Below are 24,322 nucleotides of genomic sequence, written 5' to 3' on the forward strand. Positions count from 1 at the left end.
AGGGGGTTGGACAAGATGACCCTCGCGGTCCCTTCCTATGATTTAATCAAAGCAAACAGCAACCCACAGAAAACCCGATTTGCTCCAATTCAGCACTAAAATGCAGAATCGATCACATAGCATGGCATGCACACGCCATTTGAATGCAAAACACTACTAAACCTTAGGTTACGTAAGTACAGTCTTGGTAACAACACACACAACGTAACAGGATGTTTTTGACTATGTAACTTCTATTTCAAACACAATACAACATATAATATATCACAAAGTGTAATTCCATAGACCAGCACATCATGCAAATGAAACATATCCTGAGAAATTAAAGTCTAATGGATGGCCAATTTAGTAACTGAATGGACTTTATCTCCTGACCATCCACTGGACTTTAATTACACTTTGTGAGATATTATATGTTGAATTGTATTTGAAATAGAAGTTACATAGTCAAAAACAGCCTGTTACAGTGTGTGTGTTGTTACCACACCACGACAACGCCCAACAATCTTTTTTGGGGGGGCCAGCCCCCTCAAATATTTTATTGGGGTGGCCGAAAGGAGCTCAGCCCCGAGGAGTTGGCTCCTAGGAGCAAAAGATTCCTTCACTGAAATGGGTTGGACTAGATGACCCTCGGGACCCCTCCCAGTTCTACAATTCTGTGAAGTAAAAGCCCTCTGGTTTCTCGCAGGATGGTGTGTGTGTGGCAGGCTGTCTGTCCAGCCCAACTGGCAGAAGTGGACGGTCCTTAGTGGAGCCCTTAAGAGCATCGGAGAGTCTGGCCACAGGTTGACCAGGCCAGATCTCGACTAAGCTGCCTCTTGGGGACGCAGGAGTCCGGCTGGAGCCGGCTCTCCATGGGGGTTCACTTCTGGGGAGAACTTCGCGAAGGCGGGGGGGGGGGTGTCGAGTGTCCGGTGAGCAAAGCCCTTCGGCGCCAGCAACCTCACAGAACAGAAAGGGAAGAGCTGAACTGGGGGCGAGGGAGAGAAGCAATCCGACGTCGCGGACAGGGGAAGGGTCGGGAAGCCCACCTTTGATCTCCCCTGCGAGCATTTGGGGCATCCAGAACCAGCCGCGCTGCGCTGACACCACAGTTTCTGGCGAGCAGTGAGTAACCCTTCAGACAGGAGAAGCGCTCCGACGGCGCAGACCTTTCTCTCCGTCGGCGCGCCCTCTGCACAAGCTCTGCGGCTCCTTTTTTGCGCGCCCGAGAAGGTTAAGCTTGGAGAGAGAAAGGCGGCGGCGGCGGCGGATCTGGTTTCGGGGAGCTGCAGCGGAGCGCCGCGCCGTCGGGGCTGTCCTTGCGTGGGTTGGGCAGCGCCCTCCCCGCTGGAGGGCGGGCCGAAGCGAGCGGGAGCGTCTCTGCCAGGCTCGGGGCTACGGGCGGAGGAAGCCAGCGGCGGGCAGGACTGAGGCGCTGGCCGTCGCTCGGCCGTCGAGGCGCCTCCATGCGGCGCTGCTGCTGCCGCCGCTGCCACTGCCGCTGCCGGACGGAGCCGCGGAGCAGCGGCGGGATATGCGCGCGCGCCTCCTCGGGCTGGGGCGCCGCCGCCGCCACCGCCAGCCTCGCCGCCCGCCCGCCTTCCCCGCCCCCGGCGGGGGACGCCGCGCGGCCGAGGGATGCGAGGGCCCGTCGTCTCCCACCTCCTGCTCGGCGTGCTGCTCAGGTGAGACGGGGGGCGGGGGCAGGGAGCATCTCCGGTCGGGGCCGCAGCTGCAGGGAAGGGGCACTTTGCACGTGCTCAGAGGCGCGCTGGTATTTTCCAGGTGGCGGCGCGTTCTCGGCGCTCGAAACCGGTTCGGGGGCTCAAATCAAGTGCCAGGCAACCCCGCCCCCCCGCCTCACTTTCCCTCTTCGCCTTAGTTCCCGCAGCTGCCTCCCACCCGCCTCCCTCAGCTCCTTCCCCTTCTTTGCCTAAGCTCTGCAAAGAAATCACGAGAGGGTCTCTCTCCCTCTCCTTCACCACCAGCTTAGCCGGCAGAGCTCCACAGTCCCAGCCCCCACCTCTCTTCCAGATCTGCTTGGATCTTGTCGGGGGGGGGGGGGGGCTACTTGCTTGCACTCGGACTGCGGGGGCGGCGGGTTGTGAAGCCCGGCACGGAGGGAACGAGCGAGGCTGGTCCTATCCCGACCCAGCGAGGCCTCTTGGTCCTTCTCGGGGGAGAATTTTAGCACCAGCCGCTTTTCCCTGCCAGGGGGAGAATGCCCTTTGCTGGGCAAGAAGGCTCTGGGGACCGGATCCCCCTCAGAGACTGGCGCTGGCAATCTGGGCGCAGATGCGGCGGGGGGGGGGGGAGGGGCGCTTAGCTCTCAGGCAAGGCTCGGGGAGGGGTCTGAAGGAGAAGGAAGTCCTTTCACCTGAGCTACTAGGCCTGGTTCTCTCCAGGGTCCGAGCAAGCAACACTTCTCCGGGCCCAGGGCAGGAGGGGGACCAGAGAGGCCACTCCATCAACGAAGCGCCCCAGGGTGGGACGGGCATTGGGGAGGAGTACTATATGTTCTGGCATGGTGAGCACTCCTAAGAGGAACTGACAGGCTTCTTGGGTTTAGGGGAACGCAGGGGTGCCAGCAGCAGCAGCAGCAGCAAGGTCCTTGGGGTGGGATGTGGGGCTTGCAAGAAGATCCATGTTCCTCATCCATTTTGCGCTGGGAGGTTCCAGCATCGCCCCACAGGCATTCGAATTGGGGGAGAGCAGCGCTGGGGGAAAAACTCCTTTAAGTGTTCTGTAGTGTAAGAGCCTCGTAGATGTTTTCAGGACTTCAGCACCCCGTGAATATTTCAGATTCCCTCATGTCACCCTCGGGTTTCCAGGTAAGCGCTTAGGAAGCTGAGCCTAAAAGCCTGCAGGGAGGTCAGGCGCACCCCCCCCCCCTCTGGGCTTGTTCCGCTCTGCAAATTCGCCAGCTGTCTCTAACATAGCAACCATTTCTACACACGCACACGGACAGTGCAGTTGTGAAGTGTGGGAATAGCCAAGGAGGTTATTTTTGATCGGGAGCAACCTCTGTCCGTTGTCTCGAGGTTTGGGGGAGAGGCCGGCCTGCCAGCGACACTGAGATCTGGGGGTTAAGACCTCAAGAGTGAAACACACAGAGAGAACCCAGCTAAGCCGCCCCACCACCTTCATGGAGGGGTGCACTGAAAATAACCCAAATCTTTCCCAAGCTATGGTGCAGTTCTTGCATTCCAATGAGCGTGGGGCTACCCTCAGGAAGGCCCCGCGGCTACTTCAGGGGTGAGAACAGCCAGCCAGATTTTCCGGCTCTGTGGGACGACTGCCTGATATGGGGCTTGGCTCTTGCCTCGGGATCCTCTTCCAGGTGGGTTTGGAGTGAAAGGAAGGGAACATCTTGTTTGTACAAAGGTACATCCATCTGGGTGGGCACAGGCAGCAAGAGTTCTCTCAGCTCTTCCAGGAATTCTCACTCCCTCTGCCCCCCGGCTCCGCCGCGCAGCATCTCCTGCCTGCTGTGTCCACTGGGAGTGATATCAGGTTTTTTTGAAAGCACTGAAGCTAAATCAGGTGAAGGTAGCTGATGGGTCTCCATCCCTCAGTGAGTCAGGGACTTCCCCTGCATGCAAAGACAGACTCCGGCCGATTGAGCGGACGAGACCAAGAGTGGATCCAATGGTCGAGAAGGCGGTTTCTGCAGGTGGTCTAGGGGGAAATGAGGGGCAGGTGGGGGCGGGGCTCGGCCACCTGGAAAGGGAGCCTATCTGGGAGAAGGAAAACTCTGATCATAAACATCCGCTGCCTTGCGGGATATCTTTGGGAGAAGAAAAGGCTAAGGAGTAAACCCTACACAGAACAAGAGTGGAGTCCCTAAGGCGGTTGGGTGGTGCCTAGTACGCTTCCTTCCAGTCCCTCCTGCAGCCCAGCTGGTGCTCTCCTTTGGACCCCATCAGTGAGGCCCAGAGAGGGGTCTTGTTACAGGGGCAGCCCAGGACCTCCAAACACTGGTCAAGGCTTGCGTCCTGGGGAAGTCCCTTCGGTGCTGCTAACACAGTAGTTCGACTTTACCCCTGGAGATGCACGGATGCCAAGAACTGAAGCTCTTAGCCCCTTGCGTGCTTCTCAACTGGACTGGCGACAGACGCTCCTGTTCTCAGACTGGGTCAAAAGGGAAAGGCCTGGACGGAAATGGGACCCCCACTTCTGGAGATCCTCGAGGGCTTGAGAGAGACCCCAGGCATTGCGCAGCCAGGAAGCAAATGGTCCGCACTTCCTGTCGCTGTTTTCTGATCCTTCCAGCTCAGTCGAGAATGGTACAGCTCTCCCCCACCCAGGCATGCAGGGGTCCTGTCCTACAAGGACTCACCCACCTAACTTCTGCCAGGGGGGCCACCAGCCTTTCCAGGCAGCACTGGCCCAGTAACGGAGCAGGGTCACTGGAGACGCATCCAGCTCAGATAGTTTTGCTTGTTGCGTTTATTTAGATGTCATTTCTTGATGCAGAAAGAGAGAGGAGAATGTATATTCTACATGCTGCCGAAGCCTCAATTGGCTTGTAAGTTACTCCAGATCTTTCAGCCCCCCAGAGGGAGGGGAAGGGAGCTGTTCTTGCCACAGACCAAAACCTCCAGGGGGCCTGTTCCACTCCAGATTCTGCAGGGGCCTTGGCCAGCGAATGACGAGTCGGATGCAAGCGCTGCTGACCTCCCGCAGCGTTTGCTTTGCTGACCTTGCAGAGGAGCTGTTGGGCTTGTTAAAATCATTTGGCCTCCCAGGATCTGCGGAGCCTCTTTTGCGTCTTTTAACAAGGTAGCGTCTTGCAATGTGCTTTTCCAGTCTAGCCAGCGACTCCTTTCCTGGGAGCTTCCTTCCTTTTAATGGACGAGCATTTTCACGCGGGGAATCGACAGCAAATCCTCGGGCACCTCTCGGGGGAAGGGGGCATTTGGGAGAAGTGTTGATGGCTCGGTTGGTTGGAGCGCGGCGATGATAACGCCAAGGTTGCGTCTCTGATCCTCGTTTGGGACGGCTGCATATTTATTCCTGCATTGCAGGGGGTTGGACTCGATGATCCTCAGGGTCCCTTCTAACTCTATGATTGGCAGGGGGGACTGAGAGGCTGGCCTTAGGGACAGAGGCAGAGCTAGCTGCTCCAGCGCCCGGAGCGGTGCACATGCCATAGGGGTGGGGTGAGTGTCCCAGGGGGAGAGATGCCCGAATGTCATCCCGCTCAGTGATGACACCTGGGGTGGACCGCCCCCACCGATCCCTTCCTCCGCCCCTGCTTAGGGACAGGAGGAGCCTGGACTCCTCGGAGTTGATAAATGGAGGGGTGCACATGGAGGGACCAGCAGCTGGCCAAAGAGGGGAAATATTATTGACTTATTCACAGTATCTATAGCCCTCTCTACAGCTGAATTCTCCCCACTCCCAAGAGTGGGGAGCAAAGTAATTGTGATGGCCTGGGACTCGGGCTTGGATTCGGAACTGGAGGAGTCTTGGTCCGCACTGGATCCTCTGCCTCAGGTGGCATCTGAACTGAGTCTGGGGCCTGATTCTGAAGAGCCCCAGTCTGCGCAGGTTCCCCTGCAGCAAACACTTGCTGGGCCAAGTTAGGGGCCTGAGCCTGCTCTGGCTCCAGATGCGGGGATTACCTTGTTGCCCTCTGCTGGGCAATCTCGTGCAGCTGCTCCACTACCAGTTGGGTCAGGGGAGGTTGAGGCGGCCCCTGGGTCTAGTAACCCACCGACGTCTCCTGAGCTGCAGAGACTGAGGTCTGAGAGACCTGAGTACTCGCAAGAGGAGTGCTCGCCTTCGGGCAAGACAGAGAGGTGAGTCGCCGGGGGATTAGGACCTGCCATTACCCCATCAGAGATAAAAAGCTGCCAGACCCTGCCCCAGGTTGTAGGAGCAACATTGCTGTTTGCTGGAACCTGCCTGTTACCCTGTGCCTGACCTCGCCTGGTTTCCTGCCTTGGCCCTGTTGGACTGACTCCTCGTGGAATCCTTGGATTCGGGACCGGACCTGGACCGCGTTGCTCGGGTTAACCCCCGGGCCCAGCACAGTAATGAAAACAGAAGAACAATTTACAAAATCTTTGAAACAGGTCCATTGAAAAACTAATCAACGTCCTATTTTTCTGGGGGGAGGTGGGATGTGGGGGGCAGTGCCTGCCTGCCCCTCTCAAGCACAGCTGGGAAGAGGCCTCTGCAGGCTGGGCACACTCAGAGGAAGGTGGGCGGGTGACAGAGAGAGACTGCAGTGCCCACAGTGCCCTCTTGCCTGGGGAGGGACAGGGAGCGGGCAGAGAGCAGCACCCCCCCCAGGAGTGACAGCAAACTCCCTTGGGGGGTGGAAAGGTCTGCTCTTGTCCTGGCAGCTGCACAAAGACCTTGAGGAACTGGAGGAGGAGGAAGATGGCATCTCCCTGTAAAGGCTGCCAAGGCTGATGTCCAGTTTTTGCAGTGCTGGTTTCCTTAATTTGCTTAATGACCGTCCTACAGTAATTCTGAGCAGAGCTCTGGAGAAACACCCCTTGTTCCATGGGGAGAGCCAGCACAAGGCCTTGCAGGCAAGATGCAAGCTGGGCCCAGACTGGCAGCAAAGGGGAAACCTTTGGCCCTCTGAATAACTCTCTCTGCCCTGCTGTTGGGATGTGAAGAGATGCTAGGATCTAAGTATTAGACATTATCCTTCCTTCCTCACATCTGTGAGCTCAGCAGTGCCATCCCTTTGTAGCTTAAAAAGGGAAGCTTAGATAGGTTAGTTTTAGCCTTTTAGTTTATGCAATCCAGGATGCTTAAGGCAGACTCGGTATATTTCCCCCTTTTCTCCCTCTTAAAACAACAATCACACAAACAGTCTTGTAAAAGGGGGGGGGGGTAACATTTCCTCACTCAGAATACTTGTTGAAGAGTAACCGATGCGGCAGCTTTGTCCAGGCAGGCTTGAGATGGTAATTCAGATACCAAGACATGCTTAAGTCTAGCTTAAGACGGAGTCTGAGTTTGGAGCTCAGATTTAGCAGATGTTCTCACATTTCTGGCTTGGGGGAAAGTGCTGAAAAAGAGAACATTTGCCCAGGGAGGTAAGATAATATATATGGCTCTGCCATCCCTCTGTCGTGGCACAGTGGGGGTCTCTCACAGAGGGGGCAGGGGGGGTAGCTTGAGTGGCACCAAGAGGTTAGACTATTTGTTTTATGCATCAAAATCATGTTCCACCTTTTCAAGGAGCTGAAGGTGGCGTACAAAGCTCTCTTTGTCCTCATTGAGCCATCATAACAACCCTACAAGGTAGGATGAGAGGCAGTGACTGGCCATACCTTGTGAGCTTCATGGCTGAGTGGGGATTCGAACTCTCTCTCAGGTCCTAGTCTGATGCGCTACCCACTGTACCACACTGCTGCCTTCTACCTCTGCGTGTTGAGGCACCTAAACCCAGCAGGGCTGAATGGCAACAGGCAGCCCAGATGACGCCAGCTCCTATTTCCAGCAGTGGGGTGTGTGTGTGTGTGTGTGTGTGTGTGTGTGTGTGTAGAAAAGTGGGGTTCAGCCTGCTGACTGTGGGATGTAAACACAGGAGCAGTCAGTGACAACATTCCTAGAATGTACATGTTAGAACATGGGGAGGGATGTCTGTCCAGCAAGCAGGTAAACTTCCTGGAACAGACTTCCTCCGCATGTGACCAGAGGTGGGTGTGGCCTCACCTGTGCAGGTAATGATAAAAGCACAGGGCAGGCAGCCATCTCTCTCTCTCTGCCATCTTCCTTCAGGAAGCAACATCTAAGAATGCCCTCTTGGCTCTCAGCCAAGAGAGGAGGAAAGGACTATCTTTCTATAAGATAGATACTAAATGTATTTTACCTTTTTAAGCCTGTCTGCCTTCTGGGATCATATTGTGATACAGAACATGAGTAAACTCTTTTATACCTTTATGAAGACTGTGTCGTGTCTTGTATTTTAAGAGGGAACAAAGGGGAAATTGCCAGAGTAATTATTATAGAGGTTCTAGCAAACCTGTGCAGACGTTACCGTTGCGAACTTAAGGGAGAATGTCATAAACTCTGCTGATATTTTGGGAACTTGTTAGCACAAGTTGGATTAGGATATAATCTCACAATATATCCTCTCCTGTACCCCAGAACATTCCCACACTGACATCCCCCTCTCTTCCTCCCAGGCTGGTGTCAGGGAAAGGAGAAGCAAAATCTCCCTCACGGAGCCTCCCGCAACCAATGTCTCCCTCTGATTTCCTGGACAAGCTCATGGGCCGGACGTCGGGGTATGATGCCCGCATCAGACCCAATTTCAAAGGTAAAGGAGGACTTTGCTCACATGCTTCCCACCCTTTTGCAACGTTTCACCACCAGGACTGCCAAATCCAGGACATCTTACACATCCCTCCAGTGCTGAAGGTCACTCTGTGTGCAAGAACATTGGAGGCTGGAAGTTTGAAAGATAGCCAGGGATGCAAAGCCCCTCCCCACACAAAAAGAGAGAGACTAGAAGACAAGAGAGCCCTTTCCTGGGTGGAAATGGGGGGGTGTCGTCCCTGGGAATTATATTGCAAGACTCCTGGTGTTGAATAGATTTAGATGAGTAGGAGAGGATATTTTATTTAGTCATTATCCTTTCTCTTTCTCACTTCTGCGAGAATGTAAATACTTTTTTTTTAGAAGAAGAAGAAGAGTTTGGATTTGATATCCCGCCTTTCACTCCCCTTCAGGAGTCTCAAAGCGGCTAACAACCTCCTTTCCCTTCCTCCCCCACAACAAACACTCTGTGAGGTGAGTGGGGCTGAGAGACTTCAGAGAAGTGTGACTGGCCCAAGGTCACCCAGCAGCTGCATGTGGAGGAGCGGAGACACGAACCCGGTTCCCCAGATTATGTGACTGCCGCTCTTAACCACTACACCACACTGGCAGAGTTAACTTAGCAGAGTTAAAATCACCATCTGTGCACAGCTTATCTCTAGAAGCTGTTAGGATAACGTTGCACGACCTTCTAGAGCAATTATGATATCCAAGGATGCTCTAGGCAGACTTGGATTACCGTATCTGCTCCTGTTCCTATTTCCCTCTTAACAAAGAAATCACTCTTAGGCTATTTAGTAAAACAAGAAAATATAAGGTTTACTCACATCAAAAGTCTTGCCAGGATTCAACAAGTATGGTGATGAAAATCAGACAGGCAGTAATCCTTAAATATTACAAACACCCATAGTCTAGTTCAAAATGGAGTGTGCTTTCTGGAGGAGAGCTTACAGACAACCTACCCCATTGCAGGCAGAAGAAAAGTGTGCAGAGACAGGAAGAAGTAAATATTAAGTTTCTATTGTTCTTCTTGCCACAAAAGTTTAGAGGCTATGACATCATCATGTCCCCTGTTTGTGACTATCTAGGAATCGTGCATTTGTGATTTGGCTGCACATCCTCTCACACGTGTCCTGGGATCATTGGAAAAACAAGTGACCTGTATAAGGCTGGTGTCTCCTCCAGGTGGACCAATGCTTTGACTTGGTCGAAGGTGGCTTTGAGTTGCGCCCTGGAAACTTGTCAACTCACCTGTGCTTTCCCATTGGCTTACAGGCCCGCCCGTCAACGTGACATGCAACATCTTCATCAACAGTTTTGGTTCGGTCACCGAAACAACCATGGTGAGACTCTGACTGCTTGCCTCGCCCCAAGCACAAGGGTCCTCCTCTGCCCTGGGGCTGGCTGGGCAGCGATCCCTGGGGGTTGTGCTTGCCTCTGAGTGGCTACTGTTCCCTTGGAGGTTGATGGGGGGCAGGGAGAGGAAAGTGGTGGGAAAGGTGGAGGTTCAGGTGATGAGGACAATTGGGAAGAAGGCAGAGAAGAGCCTCGTGGCTTCTGCATAAGAACACACAAATAACCCTGTAGCTGGATCAAGCCCACGGCCCTCCTAGTCCGGCACCCTTATTTATACGGGTCTTAGTCTATCATAGAATTACAGAGTTGGAAGGGACCACGAGGGTCATCTAGTCCAACCCTCTGCAGTGCATGAATCTTTTGCCCAGTGCGGGTCTTGAACCCACAACCCTGAGATTCTGAGTCTCAGGCCCTACCAACTGAGCTACGATGGGCACAGTGGCTAACAAGAAACCTGTGGGAAACCTGCAAGTAGGATACTACGATCATAAGAACTCTCTCCCAGGGGGTGGACTGGATGACCCCCAGGTCCCTTCCAACTCTACAGCATTGATTCTCCCCTCCTGTGGTTTCCAGCAACTGGTATCCAAAGTCATTAGTAGGATTGTGTCCAGTTAGCACTGAGAACAAGGAAGCGATGTTTCACTTGGTATTATTATTATTATTATTATTCCTGCCCCCAACTTTGCAGGGAGAGCGTAGCCTACATCAATAGCCATTGATGTGCAGGAGTTCCAGAGCCTTTCTCCAAATCTCTTCCCAGCTTGCCTGCTCGCTTGCTTCCTTATTCCCACCTCCCACCTGCCTTGCTCACTCCCGGGCCAGGATACCAGAGGCCCTGAACCAACACTGCACATGGATGCATGTGTGTGTGTACAGGTGCAGGTGCATGCCTGTGTCATGTGGCTTGCCCCCGCATGTGACGGCTCCTCTCTGCTCTCAAGGACTACCGTGTCAACGTCTTCCTGAGGCAGCAGTGGAACGACCCCCGTTTGGCTTACCGGGAATACCCCGACGACTCCCTGGACCTTGACCCATCCATGCTGGACTCCATCTGGAAGCCGGATTTGTTCTTTGCCAATGAGAAGGGCGCCAACTTCCACGAGGTCACCACTGACAACAAGCTCCTGCGCATCTTCAAGAATGGCAACGTGCTCTACAGCATCAGGTGGGCCCAGCAGCGCCTGGCATGGGCTCTCCCTGCTGCCACTCAGAAGCAGGGCAGGGCCCGACACAGACCCCTTTCCCCCCTGACCCCCTCCTTTCTCTCCCCTTCCCTCCTAGGCTGACACTAATCCTGTCCTGCCCTATGGACCTCAAGAACTTCCCGATGGATATCCAGACCTGTACGATGCAACTGGAGAGTTGTGAGTACCAGGGCAAAACCTTTTTGCGGTGCCAGGTGCAGGACAGTCGCCGCACCTGCAATCTATGTTTGGAGGCAAGGAGGAAGGATGCTGCCCCAAATTGTTGCCAGTGAGCTGCACGGAGTGGCCAGCAGGTGGGCAGTGGAAGGACTGCCAGCTGAGTCCAGAGTGGCTCCCCAAAGTCATTGTTGAGGTTCTGGAAGGCCCAGCAGACTCTGGCAGTGGAAGAGTCCATTTCAAAGCAGCTCTGGTGCTTCTCAGAAAGCAATGATGCCTTGAGTGGCGGAGTTGGAGGAGCAGGTCAAGGGGAAAGGCAATAGCCGCTGGGGCAGGGAACTTGTCTCCCAACCAGCAAGGGAGGACAGTGGTGTGGGAATGTTCAGGGATGCAGGAGAGGATATATTGTCTGTTCACAATTTAGCAGAATAACATTCCCCCTTTTTAAAACTCGCAGCGGATGCGTTTGCTCAGGCTTGCTAAAGCCTCTATAATAACTGTTCTGGTATTTTCCCCTTATTCCCTCATAAAAGATAAGACATGTCACAGTCTTCTATAAAAGTATAAAAAAGCTTTACTCACACATCATTCTGTTCACAATAGGCTCCCAGAAGGCAGACTTTGCTTAGAAAAGTAACATACACCTGGAAACTATCTCATAAGGAGACAGAGAGCATCTTTGGCTAAGCAGATGTTGCTTCTTCGATGCATGTAGTCAAAAAGAGAGAGATGTCTGCCCTGCCCTGTGCTTTTGTCGTTACCTGCACAGGTGAGGCCACACCCACCTCTAGTCACATGCAGAGGCAGTCTGTCCCAACCCAGAAGGAAACAGGAAGTTTACCTGTTGGCTGGGCAAACATTCCTCCCCATGTGTAAACATGTTCACTCTAGGAATGTTGTACTTGACTGCTCTTGTGTTTCACATCCCACAAGTGGAACTTGCAGTTGAGCATGATCTGGTCTGCGTTCCCTTTGCTATGGGGTGGGAAGGTGACTGGTGATGAGCAGAGGAAGAGGCAGTGAGCAAAGGGCTGTCCCATGGAAGATGGAGCAAGCTTGTTTCCTCCTGCTCTGGAAGGTAGGACTTGAACCTGTGCCTTCAAGTTACAAGAAAGGAGACTCCAACTAAAGACACCAGGAAGAGCTTTCTGAGAGTGAGAGTTGTTTGACAGTGGAATGGACTCTCCCAGAAGGTGGTGGACTTTGGTTCATTGGAGATTTCTAAGCAGAGGTTGGGCACAGTGTTAGAAACGGAGACATGGAAGCTAGGAGCTCAATGGCACCTTCAACCGAGGTTGTGGAAACAACAACAGAATGTCTAGGTGCGCTTTTTTAATAACAAGAATACAAAGCTGAAAACGGATGAACTGCAACTAAAATATCTTCATTTTTCACATGGTCTAGTCCTTCCCCTGCCCACCCCCCTAATATTCTTAAGAGGGTCTCTTCTTCAGAGAGTAGCTGGAAGTGGGGAGGCAGAAAAAGGTCCTCCTTTCCTTCCGCTCTGCAGTTTTAATCTGAAATCAGGACTTGCTGCACCCAGAGCTCAGAAACTGCTGGCACCAATGAAATTCCATGGCTCAAAATGCTCCTAGAACGGGAGTTTTGAACACTGGTTAGGTAGCCACCTGTCATGGAAGCTTTAGATGAGATTCCTGCATAGCAGGGGGTTGGACTAGATCAGAGGTTCCCAAGCTTATTTGGCCTAGTGCCCCCTTTTCAGAAAAAAAATACTCAGTTGCCCCCTGGAAATCTACCTTTGTGAAGTGCACAAACAGAAAGATGCCATGACAAATTTGCATTCTTTTTATGTATCTATATTTCTAGCTACGTCCTAAGCAGATAATCACTCTGACTTTAACTCTACTTTACATTGATAAGCATCATTATAAAACAAATGAAACATGTACAAATGGTTTTTCAAAATTTTATTCTCTTCTCGTCTTTCTTCATGCTTTATTCAACACCCACCCCCTTGCACCCGAGGCTACCATCCGCTCCCTGGATTGTTCCAGCGCCTCCCAGGGGGCGGTATCACCCACTTTGGGAAACACTAAGCTAGATGACAAGGGACGCGGGTGGCGCTGTGGGTTAAACTACCGAGCCTCTTGGGCTTGCCGATCAGAAGGTTGGCGGTTCGAATCCCCGCGACGGGGTGAGCTCCCGTTGCTTGGTCCCTGCTCCTGCCAACCTAGCAGTTTGAAAGCATGTCAAAGTGCAAGTAGATAAATAGGTACCTCTCCGGCGGGAAGGTAAACGGTGTTTCCGCGTGCTGCTCTGGTTTGCCAGAAGCGGCTTAGTCATGCTGGCCACATGACCCGGAAGCTGTACACCGGCTCCCTCGGCCAGTAGAGCGAGATGAGCGCTGCAACCCCAGAGTCGTCCACAACTGGACCTAATGGTCAGGGATCCCTTTACCCCTTTACCGTTACACACATTGCACCCAGGAAGGCAGGGGTCCCTTCCAACTCTACCATTCTATGATTCTATGAAGGCCTTGTGGTTTGGGGGAGGGGGGAGGATGCCCGACAGCACTTGTGGCTTTGTGCAGATGGCTGGAAGACTCTGGGATGCTCCACCCTCTCACCCTTCCTTCCTCACCCGCTGCCTTTGCCTTCTAGTTGGCTACACCATGAACGACCTGATCTTTGAGTGGGTGAAGGAGCAGGAAGCTGTGCAGGTGGCCGAAGGCTTGACGCTCCCTCAGTTCATTCTGCGGGATGAGAAGGACCTGGGCTATTGCACAAAGTCTTACAACACAGGTAACCAGCCTCCCTCCCTCAGATGCTTCCATCGTCCCAGCACAGCATGAGCACCTTCCTACCCGCAACGCTGCCCACTCCTTTGCCACGGGGCTTGTGCCAATGGTGGGCATCTCACCTCCCAGATGTTTCCTCCTCTTTCTTCTTGATTTCCTGACTCTGCTTCCCCCCCTTCTTTTAATTTTAAGGATCCCAATCTTGTACAGAGTCTTTTTAACTGATGGTATCACATCTGCATATTTGACTGGTTTTTGCAAACCATCCAGGGGAACGTGGTCCATGGGCATTCTAGGAATGGCACAAATAAATGAAATAAATAGGGGAACAGCCTCTTTATGAGGAGGACACATAGAGGGGCCCCCCAAACAACCTTTGTAACCTCAGCGTTGTCTCATTGGCCCTCTCTCTCTCTCTCTCTCTCTATATATATATATATATATATATATTCAGTTTTTCATCATTAACATCATTCAAACTTAAATTCAGCAATATTTATACCTTTGTGGGATTCTCTAACCCCTGGACCTCCCTCCTCCCCCTTCTGGTTTTCCTCAAATATATTTTTTAAAATTTTGACTGCATCTTATTACATATATCCAACTTTAATTAAATTTAATTAATTAAATCCCTTACCAGTTAAAAATTACAAGTGCTACATCAATCTTGCTAATGTCTTTAAATTTTTACATGGTTCCTTAATATACTCTATAAATTTATGCCATTCATTTTTAAATTTACTGTCATCTTGGTGCCTGATCTTCCCATTTCTGCGTAGTCCATCATTTTCTCTATCTACTCTTTCTTGGTTGGCGTTTCCTCTTACTTCCATCTTTGGGCAAAAAGCATTCTTGCAGCTGTCTTTGCATACATAAACAGTCCTTTTAAGTCCTTTGGTATTTCTTCTCCTGTGATGCCGATTTAAAAAAGCTTCCTTTTTTTATTAACAAAAGTTATCTTAAACATTATTTTCAATTCATTATATATCATTTCCCAGAATGCTCTAGCCTTTTTGCACGTCAACTACATGTGTTAGAACGTGCCCTTCATTCTCTTTACTCTTCCAACATAGGTTGGTAGTATTTTTCTACATTTTTGCTAATCTAGTGGGAGTCAAATACCATCAGCACATCATTTTCACATAGTTTTCTTTCAATGTACAGCATGCTGTAAATTTCAAATACTCCTTCTGTAATCTTTCCCAATCAGCAGTGTCTCATGGGCACGCTCAGGACCGGATTGAGGTTTGATGAGGCCCTAAGGTGCTCCAGAAGGTAATGGGGCCCTTTCAATGTCCAGCTGTCCTTTGTCAACAACAAATTGTTGCTGTTTTTTGTGTTGAATGTATGCTATATGGTCATTTAAGGACCTCATAGGCATCTCAGGCCATTTGCACATAACAAAATATGTATTTTATCAAAGTCATTGAACTGAAATGCAATTAAGAAGAAGTATATTAACAGTGAAATAGTGAATAGTATATTAATAGCGAAATAATTATTAATCTCTAAATTAAAGTGATTTTTTATTCATAACAAACTTAATAATGCAAACACATTGGCATTTGGCAATAACAAAAGTTCCTTTAGAAACACAATGTACAAAGACTCATAATCTAGTCTCTAGAAACTTGCTATAACATGAAATAATAATTGTAGGTTTTATTTTATGTTTTTTATCTTATATTTTGGAAATGTACATCCAGTTTTTCCCCCTTTAATTTTTTTGGGGGCCCCCAAGAGAGTGGGGCCCTAAGCTGTAGCTTGTTTAGCTTATACAGTGGTGCCTCGCAAGATGAAATTAATCCGTTCCTGCGAGTCTCTTCGTCTTGCGGTTTCTTTGTCTTGCGAAGCACGGCTCGTAGCGGCTCTTAGCGGCTCTTAGCGGCTATTAACGGCTTAGCAGCTTTAAGAAAAAGGAAACAAACTCACAAGAACTCGCAAGATGTTTCGTTTTGCGAAGCAAGCCCATAGGGAAATTTGTCTTGCGGAACGACTCAAAAAACGGAAAACTCTTTCGTCTTGCGCGTTTTTCGTCTTGCGAGGCATTGGTCTTGCGAGGCACCACTGTACGTCAACCCGGCCCTGGGCCTGCTCTGCCTTTTCCCTTGCAGGGAAGTTCACCTGCATCGAGGTGAAGTTCCACCTGGAGAGGCAGATGGGCTACTACCTGATCCAGATGTACATCCCCAGCCTGCTCATCGTCATCCTTTCCTGGGTCTCCTTTTGGATCAACATGGATGCTGCCCCTGCCCGGGTGGGCCTTGGCATCACCACGGTGCTAACCATGACCACGCAGAGCGCGGGCTCCCGGGCGTCTCTGCCAAAGGTTGGTGCTGCCAGGTGGCTTGAGGGGGAAGGGGAGAAACAGCGCTCTCCCAAATAGGGAGGCAAGTGAGCCTCTCCAGTCCCCAAGATGGCGTCTTGCAAATATTTGTTTCATTATTGCATTCCCACCGCACCTTTCCCTCCAAGGAGCTCAAAGCATCATAGGTGGATTTTGAGGAGTAGGAGAGGATGTTCTATTTAGCCACGCTCCTTCCTCTTTCTCACTTCTCTGAGAATGCAAATCTCTATTTCAGCAGAGTTAAAATCACCACCCTGTGCAGCTTATCTCTGGAAGCTATTAAGACAAGATTGCATAACCAAAGACACTTTGTCAGGGACAGAAAAAAGGAGAGGTTTATTATTTATTCATCATATCCACCCCCCACCTTTTCTCAAGGTAGTGTACATAGTTCCTAGAATCATAGAATTTTTTATTTTTGCAGAAAAGACAATACCATTATTATTACCAGTTACATTTCCATACATTATTATATAGATATAAGTGGTATCATTATCCTAATACGTATATGCTTATTAAAAACCTACTATATTCTGTATAAACTCAAAGTCTATGTCTACCAGCAATCTGTTCATATGTTGAGAGTGTTGTCATGCTGTCAGTCCATTGACTGAAGAGGATCAGATCTTTAGTCTTCCAATGCATCAGTATAGAATTCATCATAGAACCATAAAAATGTAGAGTTCGAAGAGACCCAATCTAGTCTAACCCCTTGCAATTTAAGAAGGATGATGGAAGGTGTGCAGAGGAGGGCAACCAAGATGATCAAGGGTCTGGAAACCAAGCCATATGAGGAACGGTTGAAGGAGCTGAGTATGTTTTGCCTGGAAAAGAGGAGAGTGAGAAGAGATTGGATAGCTGTCTTCAAATATCTCAAGGGCTGTCCCACGGGAAAGGGAACAAGCTTGTTTCCTCCTCCTCTGGAGGGTGGGACTCGAACCCATGGCTTCAAGTTATGAGAAAGGAGGTACTGACTAAACCTCAGGAAGAACTTTCTAGCAGTAAGAGCAGTTCAACAGGGGAAAGGTCTCCCTCGGAAGGTGGTGGGCTCTCCTTCCCTGGAGGTTTCTAAGCAGAGGTTGGAGGGCCATCTATCATGGATGCTTGAACTGAGATTCCTGCATTGCAGGGGGTTGGACTAGATTGCCCCATGGGATCCCTTCCAATTCTAGGATAATTTTATTCTAAGACACTGTGAGACATTAGGGTGCTCCTGCTGAGTAGGGGACCAGATCCCCAAGGGAGATGGAGTCTTTCAAGTCAGGCCCTGCCTAGCAACCCACTTCTGAGGGGCCACCCCCTTCTCCCTTCCTCCTTTGCAGGTCTCCTACGTCAAAGCCATTGACATCTGGATGGCTGTCTGCCTCCTCTTCGTCTTCGCCGCCTTGCTGGAGTATGCCGCCGTCAACTTCGTCTCCCGCCAGCACAAGGAGTTCATGCGCCTGCGCCGAAGGCAGCGGCGGCAGCAGATGGTGAGTAGGCGGATTGACACCCCCCACCCCCACCCCCACCTGCCCCGCCCCCCACCTTGGCTGTCTTCTTGATGGAAGGGGGCGATTCGCTGGCTGTATTCCCAGCTGCTCTTCTCAGCCCAGACACAATGGCCATGATCCTGGGTTGGGGAAAGGGAGGGGTGGGCAGGATCAGGGCCTCCCTTCTCAAGCGGCAATAGCTGAGCGATCCCTGTCTGCTGGGTTGCTCAACCCCTTCCTAATGGAGCAGGATTGCCCCCACCTGCCCTCCCTCCCAGATTCCTGGCCCAGCTGACCCTGAATTTTTGTTGAAAGTCACCCAGGTTGTGGTGGGGAGGCAGGGGCCTTGGAGGGGGCTGCAGCTCAAACTAGCATGTTGAGAAACAGATGGCACCCAGAAGATATTTCAAGGCCCCCCACTTGTTTTGCAGGTGTTTTTCTTTCATCAGGTTCACCAAATCTGCCCCGAGTCTCTGTAGCAAAAGAAAAACAAAACAGGTTTTGAATCTGATTTGACAACATTATCATTGGCCGCTGCCACCAACTCCCAAGAGCTCTCAAGGTCTAGTTGGAGTTTTTCATTCTGAACCATGAGGACAAATCTTTATTTTGAGGGGAAGGGCTGTAGCTCAGTGCCTGCAGAAGGCCACAGGTACGACTCCCAGTGGCTTCTCCAGGGAGGGCCAGGAGTATCAATGCAATTTGTTCCTTCTGCGGGTTCCTTTTCAGTCAGCTGAATCACCCAGAAAATCCTCCAGAACCTTCTTTCTCAGTCCACTTCATCTGTTGGTGAATTCCCATGTGGGAACAAACACCTCACCCATTCTAGTCCTGCTTAAAGTATTTTTTGAAAAATTAACATTACAGCCACTGGTCTGAGGAAAATAAAGTAAAACTATGCACAGAGAATCCTTCCTCCTCTCTGCTCTTTAGCTGTCTGGCCAGAGTAACAGCCAAAAGTCTCTCATTCAGAGCCTGTCTAATAGAGAAGTCTGTTGCTAAGGAAACCCTGTTGCTGGGGAAGACCTGTTGCTGGGATAAAACTTGTTGCTAGGGGCAAAACTATGCAAGGATCGTTTCAAGCCTGTTTTTAGACTACACTAACAGGAAGAAGATGCTTGATCTGAGAGCTGCTGCCATTCAATGGATGGAGCTGTAAGAAAATAAGGATGGGGGACAACCTGGCTTGCCAGTAGTACATGTGAGAAGAATCTAGGGGTTTTTGGTGGACTCCAAGCTTAATGCGACTCAATAGTGAGATGCAGCAGCAAAAAGAGGTTGGGTGGCCATCGGTTATGGATGCTTTAGTTGAGATTCCTGCCTTGAATGGGGTTGGACCAGCTGACCCTCAGGGTCCCTTCTAACTCTGTGATTCGACGATTCTATGATTCTGTGAGCAGGATGAGATGTTGCCCAGCTGGAGGGAGCCTCTCTGAGCAGGTGCAGAGTGCAAATTGCCTTCTCTAGCTGCAGCAAAGCCAGGCACAGACCTAGAATTCAGAGGAAGCACCTTCCTGGGCATGACGGCAGGGTTCCCAGCTGCGTTTGTATCCCCAGAGATAAAGCTACTGGTCTTTGAGGGTGTCGATGAGACCGTGTTGCTGCTGTTGCTTCCTCCTTCCACCCCTCTCCCCTTCTCCTCACCCCCCTTTTCCTGAGTCATGCGCCCCAGTGCCCACCCCCACTGCAACCATCTCATTTGTAGAGGCCCACACTTTAATAAATGAAATCATCAGGAAAAACAAATGTTGAAAGCACATTTTTGAAAGTACATTTGCATAGCTTGGCTTATTTGGCATCCATCCATTTCTGGGAGTTGCAAGGAAGGGCCAGGAATGCTGAAGGACCCTGGGCAATCCTGCTCAGCCCCTTTCTCCTCACCCTCCTTATCCCATGGCCTTCTTTTGAGACGTCAGCAAGCCTTGACTAAACCCTCCCAGTTCTATATCTGCAGCCTTAAAGGCTGGCCACTTGGCAAGCCGAGACGGAATCATAGAATTGTAGAGTTGGAAGAGACCCCCAGGGATGCAGGAATCTCAGCTCAAGCATCCCTGACAGATGGCCATCCAACCTCTGCTTCAAAACCTCCCAGGAAGCAGAGTCCACCACCTCCCAAGGGAGTCCATTCCATGGTTCAATGGCTCTTCTGATGTTGAGATGGAATCTCCTTCCTGGTCATTTGAATCCATTGGTTCAGGTCCTATCAAGGGGTTTGTGTGTGTGTGTGTGTGTGTGTGTGTGTGTGTGTCTGTAATGATGCTGCCATCCCACAAGCTCCCACAAAACCTTGCCTTTCATCCTCCTCCATTCCCCTCCTCCTCCTTGCCTAAGCTGGGAGCTCCTGAATGGCTGGCTTGTGTGAATGTGCCCACACGCCATTTTGAGCCCTTTGTTGGAGGCAGTGTGTGTGTGTGTGTGTGTGTGTGTGTCTGTTTGTGGGAATGAGGGTTGTCTTTGGGTGGAATGGACTCCCTTGGAAAGTGGTGAACTCTCTCTCTCGTCGGAGGTTTTGAAGCAGAGCTTGGATGGCCATCTGCTTGAGTTGAGATTCCTGCATTGCAGAAGGTTGGGCAGGTCCCTTCCAACTCCACAACACTACGGTTCTGTGATTCCAGGCCACCCACCAGGGCCTCTAAGCCCCACTGGCCCACTGCCTTTTTGCTGCCATCCTCCAAAGAGGAGAGGGCAGGCCTGCCAGGCACCTGGTGGGTCTCCCCTCTCTGTTCTGTGCATGTGTGAGTCCACCCAGAGGACTGTAGTCAACCAAGCTCTCTAAGAGGAGACCTGTTGAGCCAGAGCGAGCCACGCCTATGGGCATCAATGGACAGACCCATTGCACGGGCTCCAGCCCAGAGTCGTTGTGCGCCAGCCGAACCCTCGGTCATCCACTCTCCTGTTTCTGTTTGATCTGCACTCCCTGCTGGATTGTAAAAGGGTCTGAACAGCCAGACGCCCAGCTTGGAGTCCCTACGGCAGCTGGAGGTCACGCCCAGCAGCGAGTCCACCTGCGAGACCCTCTCTCAATTCGGCAGCACCGACTCCAGGGTAAAAAGCAAGCACACACCCCTTCCCCACCCCCTGACCCCACCCCGCAAGTCTCCTGCTCTCCGCCTGACACCCTTCTCCACGCCAACCCTCGTGTTTTTCCCCTCCCTCCCTTGCACCGCCTTCCCCCTTGCCTGTGAGAAACCCACCCTGCAGTGTTGCCCACAAATGCACAGCACCCCCTGTATGTGTGGGAGCAAAGGGTTTTTGCTGGCAGTGGGGTCAGCACACAGCCCTTGGAAGCCAAAGGAGCCCAGAGGGAGAGAGGGCTGGATGTGCTGGAAGTGAGCTTAGGAGGACCGAAGGACAGCTGTTATCAGGGCATGCATGCGTTCTAAGTGGCACAGAGCTCTTCGACAGACACACATTATAGAAGCTGGAAATAGAGAAGGCTGCAGCCCCTCTTCACATGCTCTCATGGGATGCGTATAGAAATAAAGAGATAATATATTTGTTAGATATTATCCTTCCTTACTCACATTTGTGAGTTCAGCAGAGTACATCCCCTTTGCTGAAAATAATAATAATAAGAAGAAAGCTGTTGATAAACTAGTGTTAGCCCTTTAATTTAAGCAATCCAGGATGGTTTATCACAGATTGGATTTCCTGGTGTTCCCCTTTCTCCCCCCCTTAAAAAATAAACACACAGTATTCTTATGAGTAAAGATAGATTTAGGTACTCACCCGGTTTCACAGCAGCAGTCCTGCACCAGGCTTAAAAGGTAGTTACAGACATATATGGTTGTTTAGATTAAAGTGGAGTTTGAGCTGTTTCTCATACTCAGCGCATGTCCTACATCCCTAGTCATTGAAGAGAAGAGATGAGAGAGATTGGAGATCAGGAATCAAGAGAGCGAGCAGGCCGGGGACGTGACCGGCTTATATAGGCTGCTCACCTTTACCTGGCTAGAGACAGTGGGAGTGGCTCTCCCAGGGAGGATTTCCTGTAGAGATCCAACTTCCCCCGTGTTTGCCTTTCTAGCAAACACACCTTGTTGGTTTGACTGCCTTGTAGACATCCCACCTGCTCTGCTGTGGCATGTCTCTGGTGTTACCTCGAAAGCAATTGGGTCCCATTAGTTTCAGCGCCCTGGTTCAAGCCACCATCCTTGGAGGAAGGATTTTGGGCTTGAGCCATGATGCAGCAGCATCGAGGGCCCCCCCCTGTCCTGTAGACAAGACGGAGAACCTTTAAGCCGTGACTACCCCTCCAAAGCAATGACCCCAGCTCCCCGGGCTGCTCCCTCCCTTTCTCTTTCCCCAGGAGGAGGAGGTTGTCCGCGAGAGCCGCTTCTACTTCCGGGGCTACGGCCTGGGCCACTGCCTGCAGCACATGAAGGACGGTGGGGCAATGGAAAGTCTTGACCTCTACAGGCCACCCCCTCCCACCTCGCTCCTGAGGGAGGACGAGATGCTCCGGAGGCGCTACCTGGACAGGGCCAAGCGCATCGACACCATCTCTCGGGCGGTCTTCCCCTTCACCTTCCTGGTCTTCAACATCTTCTACTGGGTGGTCTACAAAGTGCTTCGCTCAGAGGAGGTCCACCAAGCCACGCCCTGAGCTCTTACCAGGACTCGGAAGCCAAGCCACAAGGACCTTGGGAGCTGCATTCTGTCTGGCGTTCACCTTGCAAAGCATTGGGATGTTGACCTCTCTCTCCCCCACACCCTTCGTGTTTCCTGGACACAAGTTTCCCAGTGATGGCCAAGAAAGTTGTCGAGCTGTGCATGGCATGAGAAGGCCCAAAGCAAAGCTTGCTCCCACTTCTTCCTCCAGTACCACTGGAGCATGGCGTTTAAGGGTGGGGCGTGTTTCTCAAAGTGCCCCAGGGATTTTAAGGTGCCCCCACCCTGCTGGAGGCACCAGAGTTTCTACCCGGGACCTGTGTTGCTGTTCCTTCGCCCCAGCAAGGAGGTGGGAGAGTCAGTGGGACACAGTTTCCCAGCTCTGTAGCACAGTGTGCTGCCACCGCCGTCCTTGCCATCTAACCCACAATCCCACCAATACGTAGCCAGCATGGTCCAACAGAGGATCCTTGAGCAGGGCATTTCCCAGTCACACAGCATGGTCCTTACATCAGCTGGGCTCCTGCCCTGCCTTAGTAGCATGGATATGTCTTGCAAGCAACGTCACTTCCTGCCATCTCCCCAGCACCAACACCACCCATAGATCTGGAAGACCAACCAAACCAGCAGTGGTGCAGGGGGTGGGGGTGGGGGGACTGGGACATGGTGCAGAGATGAAGGTCCTTAAGGACAAGGCAGGTGTGGTCAGTCCTTGATGGTCCAGAACCTGCCCAGAGATGGAGACAAAAGGAAGGCCCAAGTAATGCAACTCTATCTCGCTGCGTGTGTGTTTATACTTTTTAGAAATGTTTAACTGCTGCTTGGATGGACTATGGGAGAAATGTTTGGGTGTCCTCATTCAACGCAGTTCAGTTCTTTTTTGGGGGGTGGGTAACATAGTTCTTATTCCTTTTCATCTTTAAGCTGTTTATCATGGTTGCATTGAGATATATCTTTGTTTACATTAGAGCATATGACATGCAACAATTACATAAAATTAAAACAACAATAAACACACAGACAAATGTTTCTGACAAAGTTGTGTCAAAGTGTATATAGCAAAAATATGACAATTACTACAGATATGAAATGGTGCAAAGTAACAGTGACAATAGGTAAGAGGAATTTTGTATCAATAACAATTAGAATCTATAGGAATTTATAGGAAAGGGGTAGCGGGAAAGTTAAAATATGTCCTTCATGCACGCTAGACTGTGCTGTAAGCTTTGGGTACGGTTCTTCCATATGCCTCTTTATTAGTGTAATCAATAAAGTCACATCAGATTGCATAAAAACCAACATGATTCTTTTGTCCTCTTGCTATTTTTAATTTTTGTGGCAGTTTTTCCAATCCTGTTGTTTGCCAGATTGCATTCGACTATTGGTCCACAGTCAACCATTATTTGTAATTATTTCCATGCCTTGGCCGTGGTGGTTCTTGCAGCAGTTAATGGATGTGTTATGAGTTATGTGTTTCTAACTTGCAACATATCGTGACTTACAAGTGGAGCCAGTCCTGGGGTCTGTCTGCCTTGTAATCAAAGATGTGCTGGAGACACAGGGCAAGGGAGGGCGTTGCCTCAGGGTGTGTTTCCTGAAGGCTTCAGCTCTCCCCAAATCAGGGCTAGAATGAGACCATCTTGAAGTAGAACACAAAAGCACAGGAATTCAGAATCCCACTCCCTTGGCACCTAAACAGGGACAGTGTTGGCATGCGATGAGTTTTCCAGAGGAGAGTTCTCCTTAACAGAATAAGGGAAAGCGAAGAAATGGAACGTTCCTAGGCCTATACTGACATCTAGGGACCATGGAGGGAAGTTTGCCTCAATGCAGGACAATCTTCTTGAGAGCTCGGTACAGTGGTACCTTGGGTTACATACGCTTCAGGTTACATACGCTTCAGATTACAGACTCCGCTAACCCAGAAATGGTGCTTCAGGTTAAGAGCTTTGCTTCATGATGAGAACAGAAATCGTGCTCCGGCGGTGCGGCGGGAGCAGGAGGCCCCATTAGTTAAAGTGGTGCTTCAGGTTAAGAACAGTTTCAGGTTAAGTACAGACCTCCGGAACGAATTAAGTTCTTAACCCAAGGTACCACTGTACCTAGAATTGTAGAGGTGGAAGTCACCCTAAGGGCAATGTAA

The 24,322-nt window shown here is 50.9% G+C and overlaps 4 protein-coding genes across 4 annotated transcripts in view; 2 read left to right on the plus strand and 2 right to left on the minus strand.

Moving 5' to 3' along the window:
• Positions 1–24,322, minus strand: part of LOC310827680 (uncharacterized protein) — a 919,426-nt gene that overhangs the window by 196,911 nt on the left and 698,193 nt on the right. The gene's annotated exons all lie outside the window — the stretch shown is intronic.
• The window catches only part of GIMAP8 (GTPase, IMAP family member 8), a 212,140-nt gene that overhangs the window by 41,786 nt on the left and 146,032 nt on the right, over positions 1–24,322 (plus strand). The window lies entirely within an intron of this gene.
• Positions 1–24,322, minus strand: part of LOC310827821 (erythroblast NAD(P)(+)--arginine ADP-ribosyltransferase-like) — an 840,324-nt gene that overhangs the window by 35,649 nt on the left and 780,353 nt on the right. The gene's annotated exons all lie outside the window — the stretch shown is intronic.
• On the plus strand, positions 1,578–22,928 carry LOC310827795 (glycine receptor subunit alpha-4). The gene is made up of 9 exons (XM_083704247.1): positions 1,578–1,667; positions 8,139–8,272; positions 9,547–9,614; positions 10,572–10,795; positions 10,912–10,994; positions 13,613–13,753; positions 15,864–16,078; positions 17,419–17,568; positions 21,878–22,928. Exons 1-9 carry the CDS (start codon positions 1,621–1,623, stop codon positions 22,172–22,174), a joined length of 1,359 nt encoding a protein of 452 aa, XP_083560373.1. The 5' UTR covers positions 1,578–1,620; the 3' UTR covers positions 22,175–22,928.

This window comes from Podarcis gaigeae (genome assembly GCF_964106915.1).
Source record: "Podarcis gaigeae genome assembly, chromosome: 12".
NCBI lineage: Eukaryota > Metazoa > Chordata > Lepidosauria > Squamata > Lacertidae > Podarcis > Podarcis gaigeae.